Source organism: Salmo salar, chromosome ssa26 (assembly GCF_905237065.1).
Source record: "Salmo salar chromosome ssa26, Ssal_v3.1, whole genome shotgun sequence".
NCBI classification, from domain to species: domain Eukaryota; kingdom Metazoa; phylum Chordata; class Actinopteri; order Salmoniformes; family Salmonidae; genus Salmo; species Salmo salar.
The window spans coordinates 9,077,114-9,099,125 of record NC_059467.1 but is presented as its reverse complement, the minus strand read 5'-3'; the positions used below and the strand labels follow the sequence as shown (position 1 = coordinate 9,099,125).

The following is a 22,012-nucleotide window of genomic DNA, read 5'->3' as shown; positions in this document are numbered from 1 at the left end:
ACAGAACTGGGGAAGGGTACCAAAACATTTCTGCAGCATTGAAGGTCCCTAAGAACACAGTGGCCTCCATTGCTAAATGGAAGAAGTTTGGAACCACCAAGAATCGTCCCAGAACTGGACGTCCGGCCAAACTGAGCAATCGGGGGAGAAGGGCCTTGGTCAAGGAAATGGGAGAACCATCTCTGCAACACTCCACCGATCAAGCCTTTATGGTAGAGTGGCCAGACGGAAGCCCCTCCTCAGTAAAAGGCATATGAGATCAGATCATGAGAAACAAGATTCTCTGGTCTGATGAAACCAAGATTGAACTATTTGGCCTGAATGCCAAGCATGGTGGTGGCAGCATCATGCTGTGGGGATGTTTTTCAGCGGCACGGACTGGGAGACAGTCAGGATCAAGGGAAAGATGAACGGAGCAAAGTAGAGAGATCCTTGATGAAAAACTGCTCCAGAGTGCTCAGGACCTCAGACTGGGACGAAGGATCACCTTCAAACAGAACAACGACCCTAAGCACACAGCCAAGACAACACAGGAGTGGCTTCGGGACAAGTTTCTGAATGTCCTTGAGCGGCCCAGCCTGAGCCCAGACTTGAACACGATCGAACATCGCTGGAGACCTGAAAATAGCTGTGCAGCGACGCTTCCCATCCAACCTGACCGAGCTTGAGAGGATCTGCAGAGAAGAATGTGAGAAACTCCCCAAATATAGGTGTGCCAAGCTTGTAGCGTCATACCAAAGGCGCTGTAATCGCTGCCAAAGGTGCTTCAACAAAGTACTGAGTAAAGGGTCTGAATACTTACGTAAATGTGATGAGTATTTTATTTTTAATACATTTGCAAAAAGATCTAAAAACCTGTTTTTGCTTTGTCATTATGGGGTATTGTATGTAGATTGATGGGCAAAATGTTATTTAATCCATTTTAGAGTAAGGCTGTAATATAACAAAATGTGGAAAAAGTGAAGCGGTCGGAAAATACTTCCCGAATGCACTGCATGCTAGAATCAGTGTTGGAAAAAGTACTCAATTGTTATATTTAAGTAAAAGTAAAGATACCTTAATAGAAATGACTTAAGTATGACTTGAGTAAAAGTCTAAGTGTTTGGTTTTATGTATACTTAAGTATCAAAAGTAAAAATAATTTCAAATTCCTTATATTAAGCAAACCAGACAGCACCATTTTCTTGTTTTTATTATTTACGGATAGCCAGGGGCACACTCCAACACTCAGACATCATTTACAAACGAAGCATGTGTGTTAAGGGAGTCCACCAGATCAGAGGCCGTAGGGATGTTTTCTTGATAAGTACATGGATTTTACAATTGTTCTGTCTTGCTAAGCATTCAAAATGTAATGAGTACTTTTCAATGTCAGGGAAAATGTATGGATTAACGTTCTTTAGGAATGTAGTGAAGTAAAAGTTGTCAAAAATATAAAAAGTCAAGTACAGACACCCCAAAAAATGACTTAAGTAGTACTTTAAAGTATCTTTACACCACTGGCTAGAATGGAGGTTTAAAAAAATGACAACTGCATAAGCATATTAGCCAATACATATAGCATACTTTGCAATAAAATATTTTCAAAAAATTGTTGTACAATGGGCTCTGCAATAACCAGAGTTTGATTTCTAAACCAAATGAGTCCTCAAATAGCAGCTACCCAATACCATGGTGGGCATGCATAATGTTGGACGCATTGGAATATAAGGAATAGAGAATGATAAAGAGCCTGTAGGATTATAGAAAAAGCAGTTAGAAAACGACTGTTTAATTTTCAAATACTAAATGTTCATTGAATGACTACGTTTACACGCACACAAATCATTTGATATTAAACTGATTATGGCAGTAGGCTGGTTATGGCATTAGTCATGTAAACAACGCACTCTGCTTATCTTAAAAATCGGCTTAAGGTCATAATCGGAGTAAGCATGTGCTGATTAAAATGTGTTTTTCTGAGCAATCTTTCAAATTATTAAGACTTGTAAACGCCTTAATCAGAGTTACAGCGGTGTATTTGATCTGCGCATGTTCTAGCACAAGAAATGTGAGCTTCTTTTAGCACAAGTGAAGGCGAGTTTGGAAAAACTGAAAGTATGCATCTTAGAAATAGTTTTCACATACAAACTTTATATGTGTCTGAACTCAAGAATCAAATATTCCTCACAAAAATAACATGGTCGCATTGGTAGAACGTTTATAATTTCAGACGTGTCCATGTAAACCGGATTAATAGGGAAATCGTTCTGCTGGCAAAGCATGTAAATGTTTAAATGTAATTATTATAATAAAGCTGACTATTCACAGTATTATTGTGTTCATGTAACCATACTCAATGTGAGTATATTAAGGTGTTTTAAATTAATAACTTTCCGACTAAGCTTCTAAAAGTTGACGGTGCCAAAAACTTGCCAACCCATTCCTTATTCTACTAACTATGACTGAGTGCGAGACATGTTTTCCACAACATACAGTACCAGTCAAAAGTTTGGACACACCTACTCATTCCAGGGTTTTTCTTTTACTATGTTCTACATTGCAGAATAATAGTGAAGACATCAAAACTATGAAATAACACATATGGAATCATGTAGTAACCAAAAAAGTGTTAAACAAATCCAAAAATATTTAATATTTTAGATTCTTCAAAGTAACCACCCTTTCCCTTGATGACAGCTTTGCACACTCTTGGCAAAAACCTGGGCACCTGATGGGAACAATAGAATTCTCACCACAGCATGTTACAATAGTAAAATTATCTATTTGTCATCTGTTAAACTGAATTCAGTCAGATTTTTATTTTATTTTACTAGGCAGGTCAGTTAAGAACAAATTCTTATTTTCAATGGCGGCCTAGGTGGGTTAACTTCCTTGTTCAGGGGCAGAATGAGAGATTTTTACCTTGCCCAGCTCGGGGATTCGATCTTGCAACCTTTTGGTTACAAGTCCAACGCTCTAACCACTAGGCTACCTGCATGATGCTCAAACAAGCACGTACGTGTATCTGGTGTTCTTCAAATCTAAAATGCACTAGACTAAGACAAAACCCACAAAATAGACAACAGGCAAATGCATATGTCATCCCAATGTCTAAATAGGGACGGCAGGCCTAGTTCAAACTGCAGTAAGATGGTTCTCCTCACAGGTGAGTGAATCAGCTCATGCTCAGTGAATAGCACTTGGTTGATCTCTGGGAGCAGGACACAGGAGAGCTGAATAGATTATGTCCTACAGATTTCTTTAGTCTTAAATTATTACTTGGAATAAACTGATAGCTGAAACGGTCCTTGTCCCTGAATGACATGCTAGCTAGTGATAAAGCCCCAGTACCTTCAGAAAGTATTCATACCCCTTGATTTATTCCACATTTTGTGTTACAGCCTGAATTCAAAATTGATTAAATAATGACAAAGTGAAAACATGATTTTAGAAATCTTAGCAAATTTATTGAAAATGAAATACGGAAATCTCATTTACATAAGTATTCACACTCCTGAATAAAGACATGTTAGAATCACCTCAAGCTGTGAGCCTTTCTGGGTATGTCTCAAAGAGCTTTGCACACCTGGATTGTGCAATAGTTGCCCATTATTCTTTTGAAAATTCTTCAAGATCTGTCAAATTGGTTGTTGATCATTGCTAGACAACCATTTTTAAGTCTAGCCATAGATTTTCAAATCTGATTCAAGTCAAAACTGTAACTCGGCCACTCAGGAACATTCACCATCTTCTTGGTAAGCAACTCCAGCGTAGATTTGGCCTTGTATTTTAGGTTATTGTCCTGCTGAAGGGTGAATTAATCTCCCAGTGTCTGGCGGAAAGCAGACAACCAGGTTTTCCTCTAGGATTTTTCCTGTGCTTAGCTCGATTCCGTTTATTTTTTATACTGAAAAATTTCCCAGTCCTTAATTAATGATTACAGCCATAACATGATGCAGCCACCACTATGCTTGAAAATATGGAAAGTGATACTCTAATGTGTTGTATTCTATTTGCCCCAAACATTACTCTTTGTATTCAGGACAAAAAGTTCATTGCTTTGCCACATTTTTTGCAGTATTACGTTAGTGCCTTGTTGCAAACAAGATGCATGTTTCAGAATATTTTTATTCTATAGAGGCTTCCTTCTTTCCACTCTGTCAATTAGGTTAGTATTGTGGAGTAACTACAAATGTGTTAATCCATCCAGTTCTCCTATCACAGCCATTAAAACACTAACTGATTTAAAGTCACCGTTGGCCTCATGGTGAAATCCCTGAATGGTTTCCTTCCTCACCGGCAACTGAGCATAAAGTGTAATTAATAACTTTACCATGCTAGTTGTTGTAGTTCTTGAGTGGCTTCACTGCAAGTATATTGTATATTTTGGATTTAATAAAATGTAAAAAAAAAACTTTACCATGCTCAAAGGGATATTCAATGTCAGATTTTTTTAACCCATCTACCAATAGGTGCCCTTCTTTGGAAGGAATTGGAAAACCTCCCTGGTCTTTGTGGTTGAATCTGTGTTTGAAATTCACTGATCGACTGAGGGACCTTACAGATAATTGTATGTGTGGGGTACAGAGATGAGATAGTCATTCCAAATCATGTTAAACACTATTAATGCACACAAGAGTGAGTCCATGCAATGTATTATGTGACTTGTTAGGCAAATGTTTATTCCTGAACTTATTTAGGCATGCCAAAACAAAGCGGTTGAATACTTGACTAAAAGACATTTCAGCTTTTCATTTTTAATACATTTGTTACATTTTCTAAAAACATAATTCCACTGACATGATAGGGTATTGTGTGTAGGCCAGTGACACAAAATCTTAATTTAATTTTTTTTAAAGTCAAGGGGTGTGAATACTTTCTGAAGGCACTGTATCTGCTCCTGCTAGCTAGCAACATATCTACTTGTTGTAACTAGCTATCTAACGAGCAAGATAGCTACATTACTAAAGGTTGTTGCATTCTAAGTTGGGAGTAATTTTACAGCTTGCATTGATAGTATCCTCTTTCTATAACTAAATAGTTAGATTACAAATAAATAAAAAATACTTTACCTGAGAAGTTTGTCGGCGGGAGATATCTCTGGAGCACGGATAACGTGATTGGCAGACATTACCAGCAGAGATAGTACCATGGATAGTACACAATGTTTGATTGGTTTACAGTTCAGTACTCGTCTGCCAATCGATTAGACATTTTTAAACGTGTATTTTTCCATATATTGACACCTCCTACGTGTTTTAATCAAATCAACTATATTCACTGAGCTTGTCTGATGCTTTAAAGCACACTCTTTAACTAATTAATTAAGACACACAAATGACTAGAGGGAGTCCAACCAGCAATTGATTTGATTGTTTTTAGGCCATGGATGAGAAAGTTTACTTATCATTTCCAAACGTTTAGAACAGTTGTATGCTGCTTAACGATCTATTAAAACAGCAAGGGTTGCATTAAATAGGCTCAATATTTTTTACTTATGCATTTGCTAATATTCAATTCACACGCACAAAAAACAAACAAAAGCATTCACTTTGAGAATTGATAGGCTACATATAGGCCATTCATATATAGCTTACGCACAGCACAGTTCAATTTATCGAATCAGTTGTTTTCTTACGCAAACCGTGAGCAACACCTGTCAAACATAGACATTTCTCTGAAAACACAGGGATGTTGATTCGTACGGGACTAGAATAACTGTAGCTTATTCTGACTGGAATTGTTACTCTCCGGCCATGTAAAAATTACTGACATGGCAGATTCGGATGGGACTAAAATTACAGATGTGGTGTTTTGTGCTCGCGCACATAATTACATTACCCGACCTCCCCCAGTAAAACTAATCATCCGAATAGGGCCTCATGTATAGCATATCATAATAACATAAATAAATTGGTTATAAGAAACTCTGAACACCATAACACATGACAAAAAATTGGATGCAGAGGACGTGACAAACTCGAAACGAGGGAATGTTTACTGGTTGCTCAGGAGGTAAAGGGAATGTCAGATGGGTGGAATAAATTTGACTAGTTGTGGAAAATACTGGAGATCAAGAAAAAGAAGTTAAGGAGCAACCGCTCTGACCGTTTGGAACAATGTAAACTCAAAATAAATTAAGCGTACCAGAGAGTCTGTTGTAAAAATGTTTTGTTAAGCCTTTATTACAGCAAAGCCTAAAAACAGTCACATTCATTTGTGAATGCAATTCACCAAGTGGAATGGTTTATTTATTGTTTAAGCTAATTATTCAAGGCTTGCTTTATTTTAAAACTAAGCATTTCAAATCAAGAATGACTCGTATGCTGTGTGATGACATGAACGAATGAATGATTGATACAGTAGTGTATATAAGTATTGAAATATACTGTAGGCCTAAGTAAATTACGGTATTATGACTGAACAGCATGCACTCATAGGCCTACAGCTCAATGGTGGTTATACACAGATGCTATATTAAGCCTACTAATGATAAAGATGTGACTTATGATCATAATAATAACAACAACAAGATCAAGAAAAAGGGGCGTTAGTATAAATATGATTTTTCTGACAATTTGGAACATTGTAAACAAATCAAAAAAGTGTAAATCCTTTAATACAGTAAAACAAAGAAGAAAAACAGCCAAATTTGTGAAATTCTTTACTTAACATCATTCCATGAGGCTTGGTGGTCACGGAATCAGTAGGCTATTAAACAAACACTCAAACAGGCAACAGAAGCAGGATCTGTCTTATTTATGTAGATATATTGATGATTTATAAAGCCCAGCCACATTTAACAGTTAGGCTATTGACTATAGACCTAATAAAGTTGGGATTTACTCTCTCCTCACTTTTCTTAGACAATAAGACAAGGGCTGTTTTCTCATCTCCTCATTCTGCTGCTGCCTCCGCCGCATTGTTCTCAACACCAATATGCTGGTTAACAGTCTATTATGCACAACACGGTCTAGGAAAAGACGCCAATTCAACAGCGGACTGATGTGTTCCTGAATCGCGCACAGCGACCACTATCCAACATGGGAGAAAGTGCATTTGTTATAAAAACATAGTATTTTTATTAGTGTTGCAGCATTGTTCTTATGTAATATAACCATATACAGCTGAAGGCGGAGGTTTACACCTTAGCCAAATACATTTAAACTCAGTTTTTCACAATTCCTGACATTTAATACTCGTAAAAATTACCTGTCTTAGGTCAGTTAGGATCACCACTTCATTTTAAGAATGTGAAATGTCAGAATAATAGTAGAGAGAATGATTTATTTCAGCTTTTATTTCTTTCATCACATTCCCAGTGGGTCAGAAGTTTACATACAATCATTTAGTATTTGGTAGCATTGCCTTTAAATTGTTTAACTTGGGTCAAACGTTTTTGGGTAGCCTTCCACAAGCTTCCCACAATAAATTGGGTGAATTTTGGCCCATTCCTCCTGACAGAGCTGGTGTAACTGAGTCAGGTTTGTAGGCCTCCTTGCTCGCACACACTTTTTCAGTTCTGCCCACAAATTTCTATAGGATTGAGGTCAGGGCTTTGTGATGGCCACACCAATAACTTGACTTTGTTCTCCTTAGGCCATTTTGCCACAACTTTGGAAGTATGCTTGGTTTCATTGTCCATTTGGAAGACCCATTTGCGACCAAGCTTTAACTTCCTGACTGATGTCTTGAGATGTTGTTATAGTATATCCACATAATTTTCCTACCTCATGATGCCATCTATTTTGTGAAGTGCACCAGTCCCTCCTGCAGCAAAGCACCCCCACAACATGATGATGCCACCCCCGTGCTTCACGGTTGGGATGGTGTTCTTTGGCTTGTAAGCCTCCCCCTTTTTCCTCCAAACATAACAATGGTCATTATGGCCAAACAGTTCTATTTTTGTTTCATCAGACCAGAGGACATTTCTCCAAAAAGTACAATCTTCGTCCCCGTGTGCAGTTGCATACCGGAGTCTGGCTTTTTTATGGCGGTTTTGGAGCAGCGGCTTCTTCCTTGCTGAGTGGCCTTTCAGGTTATGTCGATATAGGACTCGTTTTACTGTGGATATAGATACTTTTGTACCCGCTTCCTCCAGCATCTTCACAAGGTCCTTTGCTGTTGTTCTGGGATTGATTTGCACTTTTCGCACCAAAGTACGTTCATCTCTAGGAGACAGATGGGCTTCTCCTTCCTGAGCGGTATGACGGCTGCGTGGTCCCATGGTGTTTATACTTGCGTACTATTGTTTGTACAGAGGAACTTGGTACCTTCAGGCATTTGGAAATTGCTCCCAAGGATGAACCAGACTTGTGGAGGTCTACAATTGTTTTTCTTAGGTCTTGGCTGATTTATTTTGATTTTCCCATGATGTCAAGCCAAGAGGCACTGAGTTTGAAGGTAGGTCTTGAAATACATCCACAGGTACACCTCCAATTGACTCAAATGATATCAATTAGCCTATCAGAAGCTTCTAAAGCCTGGAATTGTGATACAGTGAATTATTAGTGAAATAATCTGTCTGTAAACAATTGTTGGAAAAATTACTTGTGTCATGCACAAAGTAGATGTCCTAACCGACTTGCCACTAATTTCTTGTTCACAAACTATAGTTTTGGCATGGTTGAAAAACAAATTTTAATGACTCCAACCTAAGTGTATGTAAACTTCCGACTTCAACTGTACAATTTCAGTAGCACGTCTCAGACTGATGGACTATGCCATCCCCACGGCCTCCACAATGGATCAGTCCACTACTGCCAACAGCCTATCGACCAAACAAATGACCAGCCGACTAAATGGGGTGAGCCCTACAAATATGTAAAAACCACTTCCTCCCTTGACATAGATCGATCATCTCGAAAACTAACGCAGATAACTTGCTACAGCCCAACACCTACAGTGGCAAACAAATGAACCACTGCCACCTTCAATTCTTATAGGCATTCATCCTTATGCAGTATTAAATACTGTGGAATAGTTCTCATGATGTTAATGAAGATGGCAGTATTTATTCCTTATTTAAACACAACATTACAGGCCTATATCAACTTAGAAAATACATCACCATCCACAGTTTGAATATGATGAAAAGCGGTTAAATCGACCGTATACTACATTTACACTTGTACATCAACAGATGTTGCAGCACCGCACCAAAATGTTTTTGTCCCCGTGCCAACTCAATCACTTACACAGCTACTGATCTCCTTGTAATGCAGGGCCATTCATTCACTAAGAAGGGAGCAGAGGAGATGGGTGGCTATACACTCGATGTGAATGACATTCAGTCTGTGAAATATACACAAACAGTCAGTCAGTCATGCTGATGTTTATATACTGTAAGGCTGTTCCCGACCCTCCTCCTCCTGCTGCTGCTGGTTTTTGTAGATTCTGCCATTAAGCTCCTGAAGTTGTCGGTAACAGGCTACACCAGCGGTCGGCAACCTTTTCATTTTGGAGTGCCAAGCTATCGTACAATTTCTACTGATCTGCGTGCAAGTTATGATTTTCATATGCACATTTTAGTAGAACACTGATTTATTTTATAATAAAGTCTTCTTATCTCAAAATCAATGATGTGTTAATCAAAATCCTATCTAAATGAAAACGATTAAAATCTTAAAGTAATTTCTAATGCCATTTCCAATATATAAAAATAGCCTACATAAAGCCAACAAATAAAAACATTGCAGCCTGCAGGTAGAAAATATCCTGATAAAAATAAATATCCTATAAGTCACATTGGCTACTACGCATGGCCGGTCTTCAAGAAACTTGCAACATTGTTTTATTCTGGGCTCTCAGAGTTTCCTGCACCAGTGAGCTCCGGAAAGACAGACACAGCTGTAGAATATTTGCGCAAGGGATAAGAATAAGTAATCAGTCACAATTCTTTAGGGGAAAACATGTATTTGAGCATATGTAGCAGCCTAGCAGGGCTAGATTATTAGGTTTGCATTAGCGGACACATCTTTCCTGAGATCTGTATTAAGACAGCTGCCATCTCCCACAGTGTGGCTGACTAGCCATTCAGTCTAGCGGGCTGGGAAGCACAATTGTGTGATAGGGAATGTGAGATGGAATGCATGGTGGTGTTGTGTTGGTCTGTGGACACCAGAAAGATACAAAAACCCATATTTCTCAGAGGGGTTGTCCTCCCAGCATGAAAGTCACATGCAGGCAGACAGACTCACCCAGAAGAGGAAGTTGAATGTGAATAGGAGATACTTCAGACAGACGGTCCCGCATGTTTCCTTCTTCTCATCGTACGCTGTCGCTGGTGCCCCCATGCTGCAGGAGAAAGAGAGAGGTGGGTTTGAAAGGTTCAAATAGTTAACCTTATATCTGTTGTTGTTTCTTTTAGAGACAGTTTCCCAGACACAGAATAAGCCTATTTTTGCTATCACAGATTGTTCTGGCAATTCTCAAATAAAAACTTTATTGGAGGAAGGATGTTTAACATGCTTTTTACTAGTGGTGCAACGAATCACAAAACTCACGGTTCAGATCGTATCACAGTTTTGAGTCACATATCGGATCATTTTTTGGATCAGCAAAAACAAAAGTGAGACAAATATAACTTTGCTTTCCATTTATTACTTAAAGAACACTTAAAGCAAGGAACTTTTCAATGTTTAAAAAAAATTCTTAAAATAGTCAATACTCAATTGTTAAATTAAAGTGCAATGAGGCATGATACCTTCTTCCTTTGAACAATAGTGAATAAAAAAATTGCCTGTGTCCACATCAAAAAAAAGAAAGCAAAGCAGACTTGAGCTTATAACTTAAAATTATTTTTCATAGAACTATAATTGTGGCAATAACATTTAATAAAAAACATTATTATTATTCCAAATAAAAAATGGATGATTCTAATAGTAATAGCATAGACTAAGATTAGACTGCAGTATATTTATTATTTAAGTAATTCACTCCAAAAAAAGTTCTCTCTTCAGTGGCCACAATCTCAGTGGTAAGATCACTTGTATGTCCTCCGGTGTAGGGCAGGGTCTAGGTGAGACAGGGACTTGAACCTTGAATCCAGTGCAGTAGATCTATGATGGTAGTCCTGTATATTAGGGGGGTACCTGGGGTTCAGGTCCTCTCTAATGGTAGCCTTGACATCTTTAGTGATGGTGCCGTCTTCCTCACTTGGGGCCATGGATAGTAGAATCCTTGTTTTCAGAGGTAGGATCATGGACACAGACGGTGCAGTTTCAGTGCTCAATAGGGTTGTAACCATTTTCAGGGGTTTGAGCACCTTGGGAGGGCCTCCTCTGCCACTTTCACGTCATCGTCAGACAAGGTGACGATGTCTTTATTATTTTATTCAGGGTCTCGTCTGTCAGTGCAGAGTATACAGCTGCCTGCTGCTCAAGATAGCGCTCCAACATGTCATAAGTGGAGTTCCATCTCGTTGTGACATCGTGTATGAGCTTGTGGGTCGGTAGCTGTAGCATTTCTTGCTTGGCCTTAAGCACATGAGCAGCTGTTGTGCGTCGGTGGAAAAAGGAAATCACCTTCCTGATTCTCCCAAGGAGGCGGGTCCATCTGGTTCACAGAGATTCCCCTTTGGGATGCTAAATTGATCACATGTGCAAAGCAAGCTATCTGTGGCCCCAGTCCAGCTTCTATCACTGCATTTACTTGGTTCTTGGCATCATCTGTGGTGATTGGGATATTGCTATTGGGCCTCTCTAGCTTCCACTCTGCTACTGCTCCGAGAAGTACCTGCGACAGATTTGTCACTGTGTGACTCTCATAGAAGGGCCGTGTCTGTAGCACCGGACTTCGAATGTCCCACTCATCTGTGGTGTAGTGAGCAGTCACAGTCACATAGCTTTCCGTTGCCCTGGAGGTCCACCTGTCTGCGGTGAGGGCAACAGAGGATGCCTTGGATAATTTGTCGACAATTTATCTTTTCCTGTTCATAAAGATCTGGCATGATCTTCATACTGAAGCAGGTGCGCGAGGGGATTTCGTATCGTGGCTCAAGCACTTTCACCATATTTTTAAGCCCTTCACTTTCCACAACAAAGTATGGCCTCATGTCTGCAGCGATAAACATCACAATAGAGTTGGTGATGGCTTTAGCCCATTCTGATTTTGCTGCAAAGGGCTGCTTAAACGCCGCGGGGACAAGATGTTGTGTCTTGGCTGACTTGGCTCCCGTCACTGACACACCAGGGTGATGACGCTTTAAATGTGTGGCCATGCTCAATGTATTTCCATGATCATACGGCTTTCTTGTGGCACAATGCCTACACACCGTAATGGTGTTGTCCACCACCCTTCTTCCGTCATCATATTTGACAGTGAAGCCAAAATGCTCCCATACATGACTTAAACGAAGAGGGAAGCTTTTCCAGTTCTTCAGCTCCTCCGCTAGCCTTAGCTGCTCTTTTTTTTTCTTCTTTGCTTTCTACAACGCGAGCATCCAGGATTGAGCCGTTGGGATTCAACATGCCCCGTCCACGTGAACAGTACACGCAACTGCTTTTTAAAAATAATGAAATCAACCTTCAGGCTTCAGAGCAAAACACAACATGCATCTCTTGTCTTTATCTTTTCACTGCAACTCTGCATCGAGATTTAGAGAATTATTACTTTAAAAAGTAACAGCGGCAGTAAAACTGTATTTCACACGATGATGGTTAAACTTTGCAATTGATTTGCGGTTCACATGCATGCCAAACCGTGGGGGGTGATCTGTACGGATCACGGATCAACTACAGTCCGTACACCACCACTTTTTACAGCGCCTTGCAAAAGTATTCATCCCCCTTGGTGTTTCTCCTCTTTTGTTGCATTAGAACCTGTAATGTAAATCGATTTTTATTTGGATTTCATGTAACGGACATACACAAAATAGTCCAAATTGGTGAAGTGAAATGAAAAAAATAACTTGAAAGTTAAAAAAACTGAAAAGTGGTGCGTGCATATGTATTCACCCCCTTTACTATGAAGCCCCTAAATAAGATCTGGTGCAACCAATTACCTTCAGAAGTCACATAATTAGTTAAATAAAGTCCGCCTGTGTGCAATCTAAGTGTCACATGATCTCAGTATATACACAGCTGTTCTGAAAGGCCCCAGAGTCTGCAACACCACTAAGCAAGGGGCACCACCAAGCAAGCGGCACCATGAAGACCAAGGAGCTCTCCAAACAGGTCAGGGACAAAGTTGTGGAGAAGAACAGGTCAGGGTTGAGTTATAAAAAAATCTCAGAAACTTTGAACATCCCACGGAGCACCATTAAATCCATTATGAAAAAATTGAAAGAATATGGCACCACAACAAACCTGCCAAGAGAGGGCCGCCCACCAAAACTCACTGACCAGGCAAGGAGTGCATTAATCAGAGAGGCAACAAAGAGACTAAAGATAACCCTGAAGGAGCTGCAAAGCTCCACAGCGGAGATTGGAGTATCTGTCCATAGGACCACTTTAAGCCTTACACTCCACAGAGCTGGGCTTTACGGAAGAGTGGCCAGAAAAAAGACATTGCTTAAAGAAATAAATAAGAAAACACGTTTGGTGTTCGCCTAAAGGCATGTGGGAGTCTCCCCAAGCATATGGAAGAAGGTACTCTGGTCAGATGAGACTAAAATTGAGCTTTTTGGCCGTTAAGGAAAACACTATGTCTGACGCAAACCCAACACCTCTCATCAACCCGAGAACACCAACCCCCAGTGAAGCATGGTGGTGGGGACTGGCAGGGACTGGGAAATTGGTCAGAATTTAAGAAATGATGGATGGCGCTAAATACAGGGAAATTCTTGAGGGAAACCTGTTTCAGTCTTCCAGATATTTGAGACTGCGACAGAGGTTCACCTTCCAGCAGGACAATGACTCTAAGCATACTGCTAAAGCAACACGAGTGGTTTAAGAGGAAACATTTAAATGTCTTGGAATGGCCTAGTCAAAGCCCAGACCTCAATCCAATTGAGAATCTGTGGTATGACTTAAGGACTGCTGTACACCAGCGGAACCCATCCAACTTGAAGGAGCTGGAGCAGTTTTGCAAAAATCCCAGTAGCTAGATGTGCCAAGCTTTAGGCCCTACCCCAAGAGACTTGCAGCTGTAATTGCTGCAAAAGGTGAATAGTTATGCATGCTCAAGTTCTGTTTTTTGTATTATTTCTTGTTTGTTTCACAAGAAAAAATATTTTTCATCTTCAAAGTGGTAGGTAGGTATGTTGTGTAAATGAAATGATACAAACCCCCCCAAAAAATATATTTTAATTCCAGGTTGTAAGGCAACAAAATAGGAAAAATGCCAAGGGAGTGAACACTTTCACAAGCCACTGTACATTCGTATCACAAACCATTATTGAGAAAATTATCTTTTTGACCTATACAGGCCTCCTTTAAGGCCATATGATCCGTGAACCATACATGGTTAAGAAAACATATTGGTGTCATTATACTCCTTATAGGGTGCTCTAAAATATGGAGTATGTCTATATTCTGAAAAAAATTCACATTGATTTATTCAACATAAAAATTATTATTATTAATATCTCAAAAGTAACCATTTAGATTTTTTTTACATATTGTTTGGAACAATATACTGTAGGGTATAAGTGCACCTATTAAGCCAACCAAAAACACATTTGAAATATTTCTAACATATACTGCTCTAATTTTGATGAAAGATTAATTTCTCATGTGAAGTTGTGACTTTACGAAAAACCTTATTTAATAAGACAAAAATATTTTATTAAAATATGTGAAAAGTCCATAATGGGCATAATGGGTACCCCATGTACCCTTTAAACCCATGGGTGTTCCACATAAGCCCAAGTCTTAAATAATCCATTTGAATTAATTTCCAAATGTTCAAAACTTACAAACTGACATTTCTTATGTAAAATGTGATTATATTCTAAAGTTATTCAAATAAACTGATCATTACTATTCATCATGAAAGCAGCCCTCATAACAGGGTCCAATCGTATCCACAGATCAATGTGGACTTAGGCTTTTGTTCTTGCCAACCAGTAAAACAGCTGATTCAACTAATCAAAAAATCTTAGATTTAAATCAAAACATGATAAACAAAGAACATAACACACACAACGTTAAATTAATTAACTGAAAGCTCATTCACATTTGCTGTACTGCTATTCTTGTTAATTAGTTCAACTTGTCTATCTTAAGAGTTTCAAATCTCCCTCGCTACTGTTGTATTACAAAGGTAAAAACAGAATCACCTGGATGAATGAAGGATAACAATATGAAAATTCCCCCACCCAAAAGTGCATAAGCAGTCGTCCAATAGTTATCTTCTTGTCCCTCATTTGTTTGCATTTTTGTCCACCACTTGTAGACAATGTAGGTTACTTCATCAAGCATTCATGGTTTTACAGTGTGTGTAGGCCTATATTTGTGTGGGGGTCTGTCGACTGAACGTCCCCGGTGTCTGTTCACCATCTGTTAGGGTGGGCCCCTTTAGTGTGACCCTGTCAATTAAATTCAAACAAACCTTTGACAGCAACTCATCATTGTATTATGTACATAAATGGAGCCGCTGAGTAAAGACAACTATGTGCACAGGAGGAGCACAACGCACTAAAGAGGTCAAACTTAAAATCCCAAATCTGAGATACAAAATCATAAAGACTCTTTCAATACACAGGGTTCAACTCTTTGAAAACATACAGTACCGGTCAAAAGTTTGGACACACCTACTCATTCAAGAGTTTCAGTGGCGGTTCTAGACCATTTCAACTGGGGGGGCCAAGCTGGGGCCAGTTGTACTGTTAGAGGAGCCAGTTACATTAGACGTTATTGTTGTCATATCGTTTTCTTCACTGCATTGCAGGCATTAGCAGGCAAAAGACCATGTTCATAATCATTAGTGTTCTGCGTTGCCACTGTCTAATAACGGATGTAAAAAAAGAACAATAGCAAAAATGTGTTATGTAAAAAGTATTTCATACACCACATTTAGGGGAGCCACAAGGGGGTCCAAAATTGTTGTCACAGGGGCACTTCAGGGGCACTGCCCCCCCCCCCCGAACCGCCCCTGAAGGGTTTCTTTATTTTTACTATTTTCTACATTGTAGAATAATAGTGAAGACATCAAAACTATAAAATAACACATATGGAATCATATTGTAACCAAAAAAAGTGTTAAACTAATCAAAATACATTTTTTATTTGAGATTCTTCAAAGTAGCCCCCCCCTTTTTTTACCTTTATTTATGCCTTTGCCTTGATGACAGCTTTGCAAATGTTCACATTTTGAACACTGAAATTACCTTTTTCCTTAAACCTTAATGGAATCAGCTAGCGCTCAATACAAGACCGCTGACAACCAGACATACTCCAGACATACCACACCTGTCTGAAATAGGCTCATAACCAATGAGTAGTCACTGACTTGTCTCCTGTGCATGACAGATCATTAAAGTATTTGAATGCTTTGAACCATTTTAGTTAAGGGCCTGTTTAGGACTTGAAGGAACATGGTTTCTTTTGTCATTTGTATACTTTTATATTGGCTATAGGCCTGTGTTTAGTCAAACTATTATTAATTAGATTAATGATAAATAAAAACAATAATGCATGAGTTTGGGGGTATTTTGCAAATGACTGGCACCATATTTATTGTAGCGTGCAATAGATTGTCAACAATTCCAAACAAATGTATTTTGATGGGGTTGTAGGGAATTCAATTGAAATACCTCATTGGAACTAGGCTACATGACATAAAGAACTAACAAAAATAAGTTGGAATATAAACAATGTTCTAAAGCAGGGTTCCCCAACTGGTGGACCAGCAGGTGATTTTAATTGGCCCCCCAAGTTCTCATACAGCAAATCAGTTCCAATGGATTTTAATTTTGGAAATCTGTTCCAAAGTATTACCCACGCATAATAGAGATATACTGTGCCTTGCAAAAGTATTCATTTTTATTTAACTAGGCAAAGTCAACTAGGAACAAATTATTATTTACAATGACGGCCTACCCCGGCGAAACCCTAACCCGGACGATGCTGGGCCAATTGTTCGCCCCGCCCTGTGGGACTCCCAATCACGGCCAGTTGTGACACAGCCTGGAATCTAACCAAGGTCTGTCGTGACGCCTCTAGCACCGAGATGCAGTGCCTTAGACCGCTGCGCCACTCGCGAGCCCCAAATATTCAGACCCCTTGGATTTCTTCATATTTCATTGTGTTACAAAGTGGGATTAAAATGCATTTCATTGTTATTTTTTATTAATAGAAATTCAAAAAATAAAATATAGTGGTTGCATAAGTATTCAGCTCCCTGAGTCACTACATGTTAGAAACACCTTTGGCATCGATTACAGTTGTGAGTCTTCTTGGGTAAGTCTAGAAGAGCATTGCACACCTGGATTGTGCAATATTTGCCCATTATTCTTTTCAAAATACTTCAATCTCTGTCAAGATGTTAGGGATCATGGCTAGACAGCAATATTTTTAAGTCTTGCTATATTTTACTGTTCGGTTTATGTGTTACCCCTTGGCAGCAGAAAGCACGGCATTGACTTTCACTGCTACAGAGACGATACACAACTTTACATTTCTGTGTCACCAGAGGATTTTAGCTCCACAGATACATTTGACTATATTAGTGATTTAAATACTTAGATGGCTCACAACTTCCCTCAGCTAAATCAAGACAAGACCAAAGTGCTTAATATTGGAGCCAAAGCACAGAGAGAGAAACTGGCCGCATTTTACTTCACAGGCAATAAAGATAAAACACCAGGTAAAAAACCTAGGTGTCATTTTAGATTCTGAACTCAATTTTGAATCACACATTGGGAATGTAACCAAAATAGCTTTTTACCACATGAGGAACATTGTCAAGGTGACTCCATTTCTATCTCAGGCTGATACAGAGAAACTCATCATTGCTTTTATTACAAACAGGCTTGACTACTGTAATGCTCTCACGTCTGGTATAACCAAGAAATAAATTGGTCAACTGAAAAACATACAGAATGCTGCAGCATGGGCAGTGAACAAGACCCGAGTGAGAGCACACATTACACCGGTTTTCAAGTCTTTGCACTGGCTTCCTGTGAGTTTTTGAATTAATTTTAAGATTCTTCTAATGGTTTTTAAATCAATCCATGATTGTGCACCCCATTACATATCAGACATGCTTTGAAGTTATGTACTCAGTAGGTCCCTCAGGTCCTCTGGCACTGGCCTTTTAACTATCCCAAAGCCTAGGCACAAGACGCATGGTGAGGCAGCCTTTAGATGCTATGGACCCTGCCTCTGAAATAGTCTGCCAGAGAACCTGAGGAGGGCTGAAACTTTGGACATTTTTAAAAGAGATCTTAAAACATATTTTTAGCTTCATCTTTTTTAGTGTTTCAATTTTTATTGTTATTCTTTTCTTTTTTATCCTCTGTTATTTCTGTATGTTTTTTTATAGTTTTTTCCTGTCAAGCGCATTGCATTGTAATCATGTCTGAAATGTGCTATATACATAAAGCTTGATATGATTGATTTTCAAGCAGATTTAAGTCAAAACTAACTTGTCCACTCAGGAACATTCACTGTCTTCTTGGCAAGCAACTCCTGTGTAGATTTGGCTTTGTGTTGTAGGCTATTGTCCTGATGAAAAGTGAATTCCTCTCCCCCAGTATTTGCCAATGTCAAGCATACCCATACCAGTTTCATTCCTGATTGCAGCTCAGTTCAGAAGGACGACTGTATCTTTGATGTGCCTGGGTGGTTTAATATATAATCCACAGCATAATTAAAAACTGAACCATGCTTAAAGAGATATTTCATGTCTGATTTGTTATTATTATCGATCTACCAATCACTGCCCTTCTTTATGAGGCTTTCAAAAAGCTCCCTGGTCTTTGTAGTTTAATGTGTGCTTGAAATTCAATAATTGATTGAGGGACCTTACAGATGTTGTATGTATGGGGGACAGAGCAAGAGGTTGTCATTAAAAAAAATTATGTCAACCCCTATTATTTCACACAGAGTCCATGTACCTTGTGATTTGTTCAACCACATTTAACTCCAGAACTAATTTAAGATTGCCTAAACAAAGGGATTGAATACTTATGCGATGACTATATTTTAGTTGTGAATTGTGTATTTACTCCCCCCCCCAAAGAAAAAACTATTATATATTTGAATCCCACTTTGTAACACAATTAAATGTAAAGAATTGCAAAGGGTCTGAATACTTTTGCAAGGCACTGTATGTGACCGTATACACATTTCATAAAAATTTGAAATGTTTGTTTTAGTCAAATATTATATCTGTTAGGGCTTCTTGCGGTCAATTTGCAGTCTACGAATTATTTGTAATTATGTTCCGGCCCCCTGACCATCTGCTCAATAAAAAAATCGTCCCGCGGCTAAATCTAGTTCAGTATCCCTATTCGAAAGAATATTTGGCATACCTAATCTCAGCAGCTGGCTGCATATCTCCGATTCACAAAGAAAATAGAATTGCTGTGTTCCTGTGAGCTAACATAGCCTACATGCTAACTAGACAACAATCATTTCCCCGCAGTAAAACGTTCAAATTGACATGTTAACCCTACTTGGTATCACTAAAACAATAAATCATGAAATATGTTGCCTTAGAATCCAAAACGTTTCTGTGAATTGTAACGTTTGCTGTCGAACACGCTAATGTGTTAGCTACAAAGTAACAAGCTACCTACCTGCGGCTGTGTTGTTACAAGTAGCAAGGCGTTGATGTATCCAAAATAATAGATATAGATGTGTAAAACTAGTTTTTGGTCGTTTTCATCCCGAACTCTATTTTTCAGGGATTCCTTCAATAGTCCAAACCAGAGAGGGGGAAGCGCAAAATGCTAAACTAATGAGTAGTTAGTCCACTGGGGTCTATGACTGTACAGTATGTAGGTCGTGTCGACTCCACCCAATCACTTTGATTTTTTTTCTACCCTCTGGCGCAATAGAACAGTTCTGTTCCTGGTTGCTGCTGTTCAATTCCATGGACACGGATTTGCGCTGAGTCAGATTTTTCACTTGAAGGTATGTCAAACTAAAACTGTATGTTTCAAAGTTTAACAAAGTTTAACAAACCATAGGCTACAACCCTATGCACAAGGACTACTTTTAATAATTTACACTGGAATTGTTTCGTAACACATTTACTGAAAGAACTGTGTAGATGCAAGGTTTGTTTACAGAGTTAAAATAAAATCTCCCTGCATTTTCTGTGTCCACGTTTTCTGAAAATGTTGTTTATTATCTGCTCTGAATTAAGATTCAAGGATGTCTGCAGAAATAATGGGGTGTCAGCTGGCCATGACATGACACATTGACTCAATTTTGCTTATTTAACTACAGTTAGTAAAGTGGATTTACACCAGGTAACAGAATTGCGGAAACTGAATTTCATCATGGGTCCCTGATTTGTACCCAGAAATGCATCATTATGAATACCATTCTCTTAATGGAGGTGTATCCTAAATAGCTAAACAAAAGTATAAATATGCAATATCCTGCTTTGCATACTTGGGTATTATTCTACACACTGGCTATTATTTTAATGAGCTCTGCCCCCAAATATGACCACATTTTGGTTGGTCTGGTTCGGACCAAATCTGAACCAATTATAGATATCTATGTTTCACAAGTTTGCACATCAAAGTCACATACGGCCGTGATTGGGAGTCCCATAGGGCGGCACACAATTGCCCCAGCGTCACCCGGGTTTGGCAGAGGTAGGCCGTAATTGTAAATAAGAATTTGTTCATAACTGACTTTCCTAGTTAAATCAAAACATCCCTCCACAAGCCAACACCACTTTGACACTCAACAAACTATGTGGGGCCATGAACAACCAAGAAATGGCTCACCCAGAAGCAGCGTTTCTGGTGGGCTGAGACTTTAATGCGGGGAGTCTTAAAACTGTTCTACCTCACTTTTAACAATGTCTCCTGCTCCACTAGGGGCGCTAAAACTCAAGACCACTTTTATTCTACCAACAGAATCCATATAAGGCCCTACCTCCTCCTCCCTTCACATCAATATCCACGCTGAGTTAAACGCTAGAGCTACTGTTTACAAGAAATGGGACACAGACATGGACGCATACAACAAGGCCCACTATGACCGCCAACATCAAACATGCAAAAGGACAATATAGGAGGAAGGTGGAATCCTACTACACCGGCTCCGACGGTCGTCGTATGTAGCAGAGCTTGCAGACAATAACGGATTACAAAGGGAAACCCGGCCGTGAGATGACCAGTGATGCAAATCAAATCAAATGTCATTTGTCACATGCACTGAATACAACAGGTGTAGACCTTACAGTGAAATGCTTACTTACAAGCCCTTAACCAATGATGCAGTTTTAATAAAATACCTACAAAAACAATGTTTAAAAAAGTAAGAGATAAGCAGTAAATAACAATAGCGGGGCTATATACAGGGGGTACTGGTACAGAGTCAATGAGTCAATGTGCGGGGGCACCGGTGTCGAGGTATTTGAGATAATTATGTACATGCAGATAGGGTTGTCAAAGTGGCTATGCAGAGATAATAACAGAGAGTAGCAGCAGTGTAGTGGGAGGTTGCGGTGGGGGGGTGGGGTGGGGTGCAAATAGTCTGGGTCGCCATTTGATTAGCTGTTCAGGAATCTTATGGCTTGGGGGTAGAAGCTGTTTAGAAGCCTTTTGGACCTAGACTTGGCACTCCGGTACCGCTTGCTATGCGGTAGCAGAGAGAACCAGCTATGACTAGGGTGGATGGAGTCTTTGACGATTTTTAGGGCCTTCCTCTGACACCGCCTGGTATAGAGGTCCTGAATGGCAGGAAGCTTGGCCCCGGTGATGTACTGGGCCGTATGCACTACCCTCTGTAGTGCCTTTCGGTTGGAGGCCGAGCAGTTGCCATACCAGGCAGTGATGCAACCAGTCAAGATGGACTCGATGGTGCAGCTGTATAACTTTTTGAGGATCTGAGGACCCAAGACAAATTATTTTCACTCTCCTGAGGGGGAATAGGCTTTGTCGTGCCCTCTTCACGACTGT

At 39.4% G+C, this 22,012-nt stretch overlaps 1 protein-coding gene and 1 long non-coding RNA gene across 2 annotated transcripts in view; one reads left to right on the top strand and one right to left on the bottom strand.

Moving 5' to 3' along the window:
- The window catches only part of LOC106587086 (CD151 antigen), a 41,491-nt gene extending 21,550 nt beyond the window's left edge, over nucleotides 1-19,941 (bottom strand). Inside the window, exons 1-2 of the mRNA XM_014175028.2 lie at nucleotides 19,667-19,941; nucleotides 10,182-10,278 (exon numbers count right to left, since the gene is read on the bottom strand). Of these exons, the coding sequence (XP_014030503.1) occupies nucleotides 10,182-10,277 (96 nt within the window). The 5' untranslated portion in view covers nucleotide 10,278; nucleotides 19,667-19,941. The remainder of the gene's footprint in view (nucleotides 1-10,181; nucleotides 10,279-19,666) is intronic.
- Nucleotides 19,913-21,144, top strand: LOC123730755 (uncharacterized). Its single transcript, XR_006762181.1, has 2 exons — nucleotides 19,913-20,003; nucleotides 20,966-21,144. It is a non-coding gene; the product is annotated as an uncharacterized lncRNA (long non-coding RNA).
- Nucleotides 21,145-22,012: the final 868 nt, after the last annotated feature.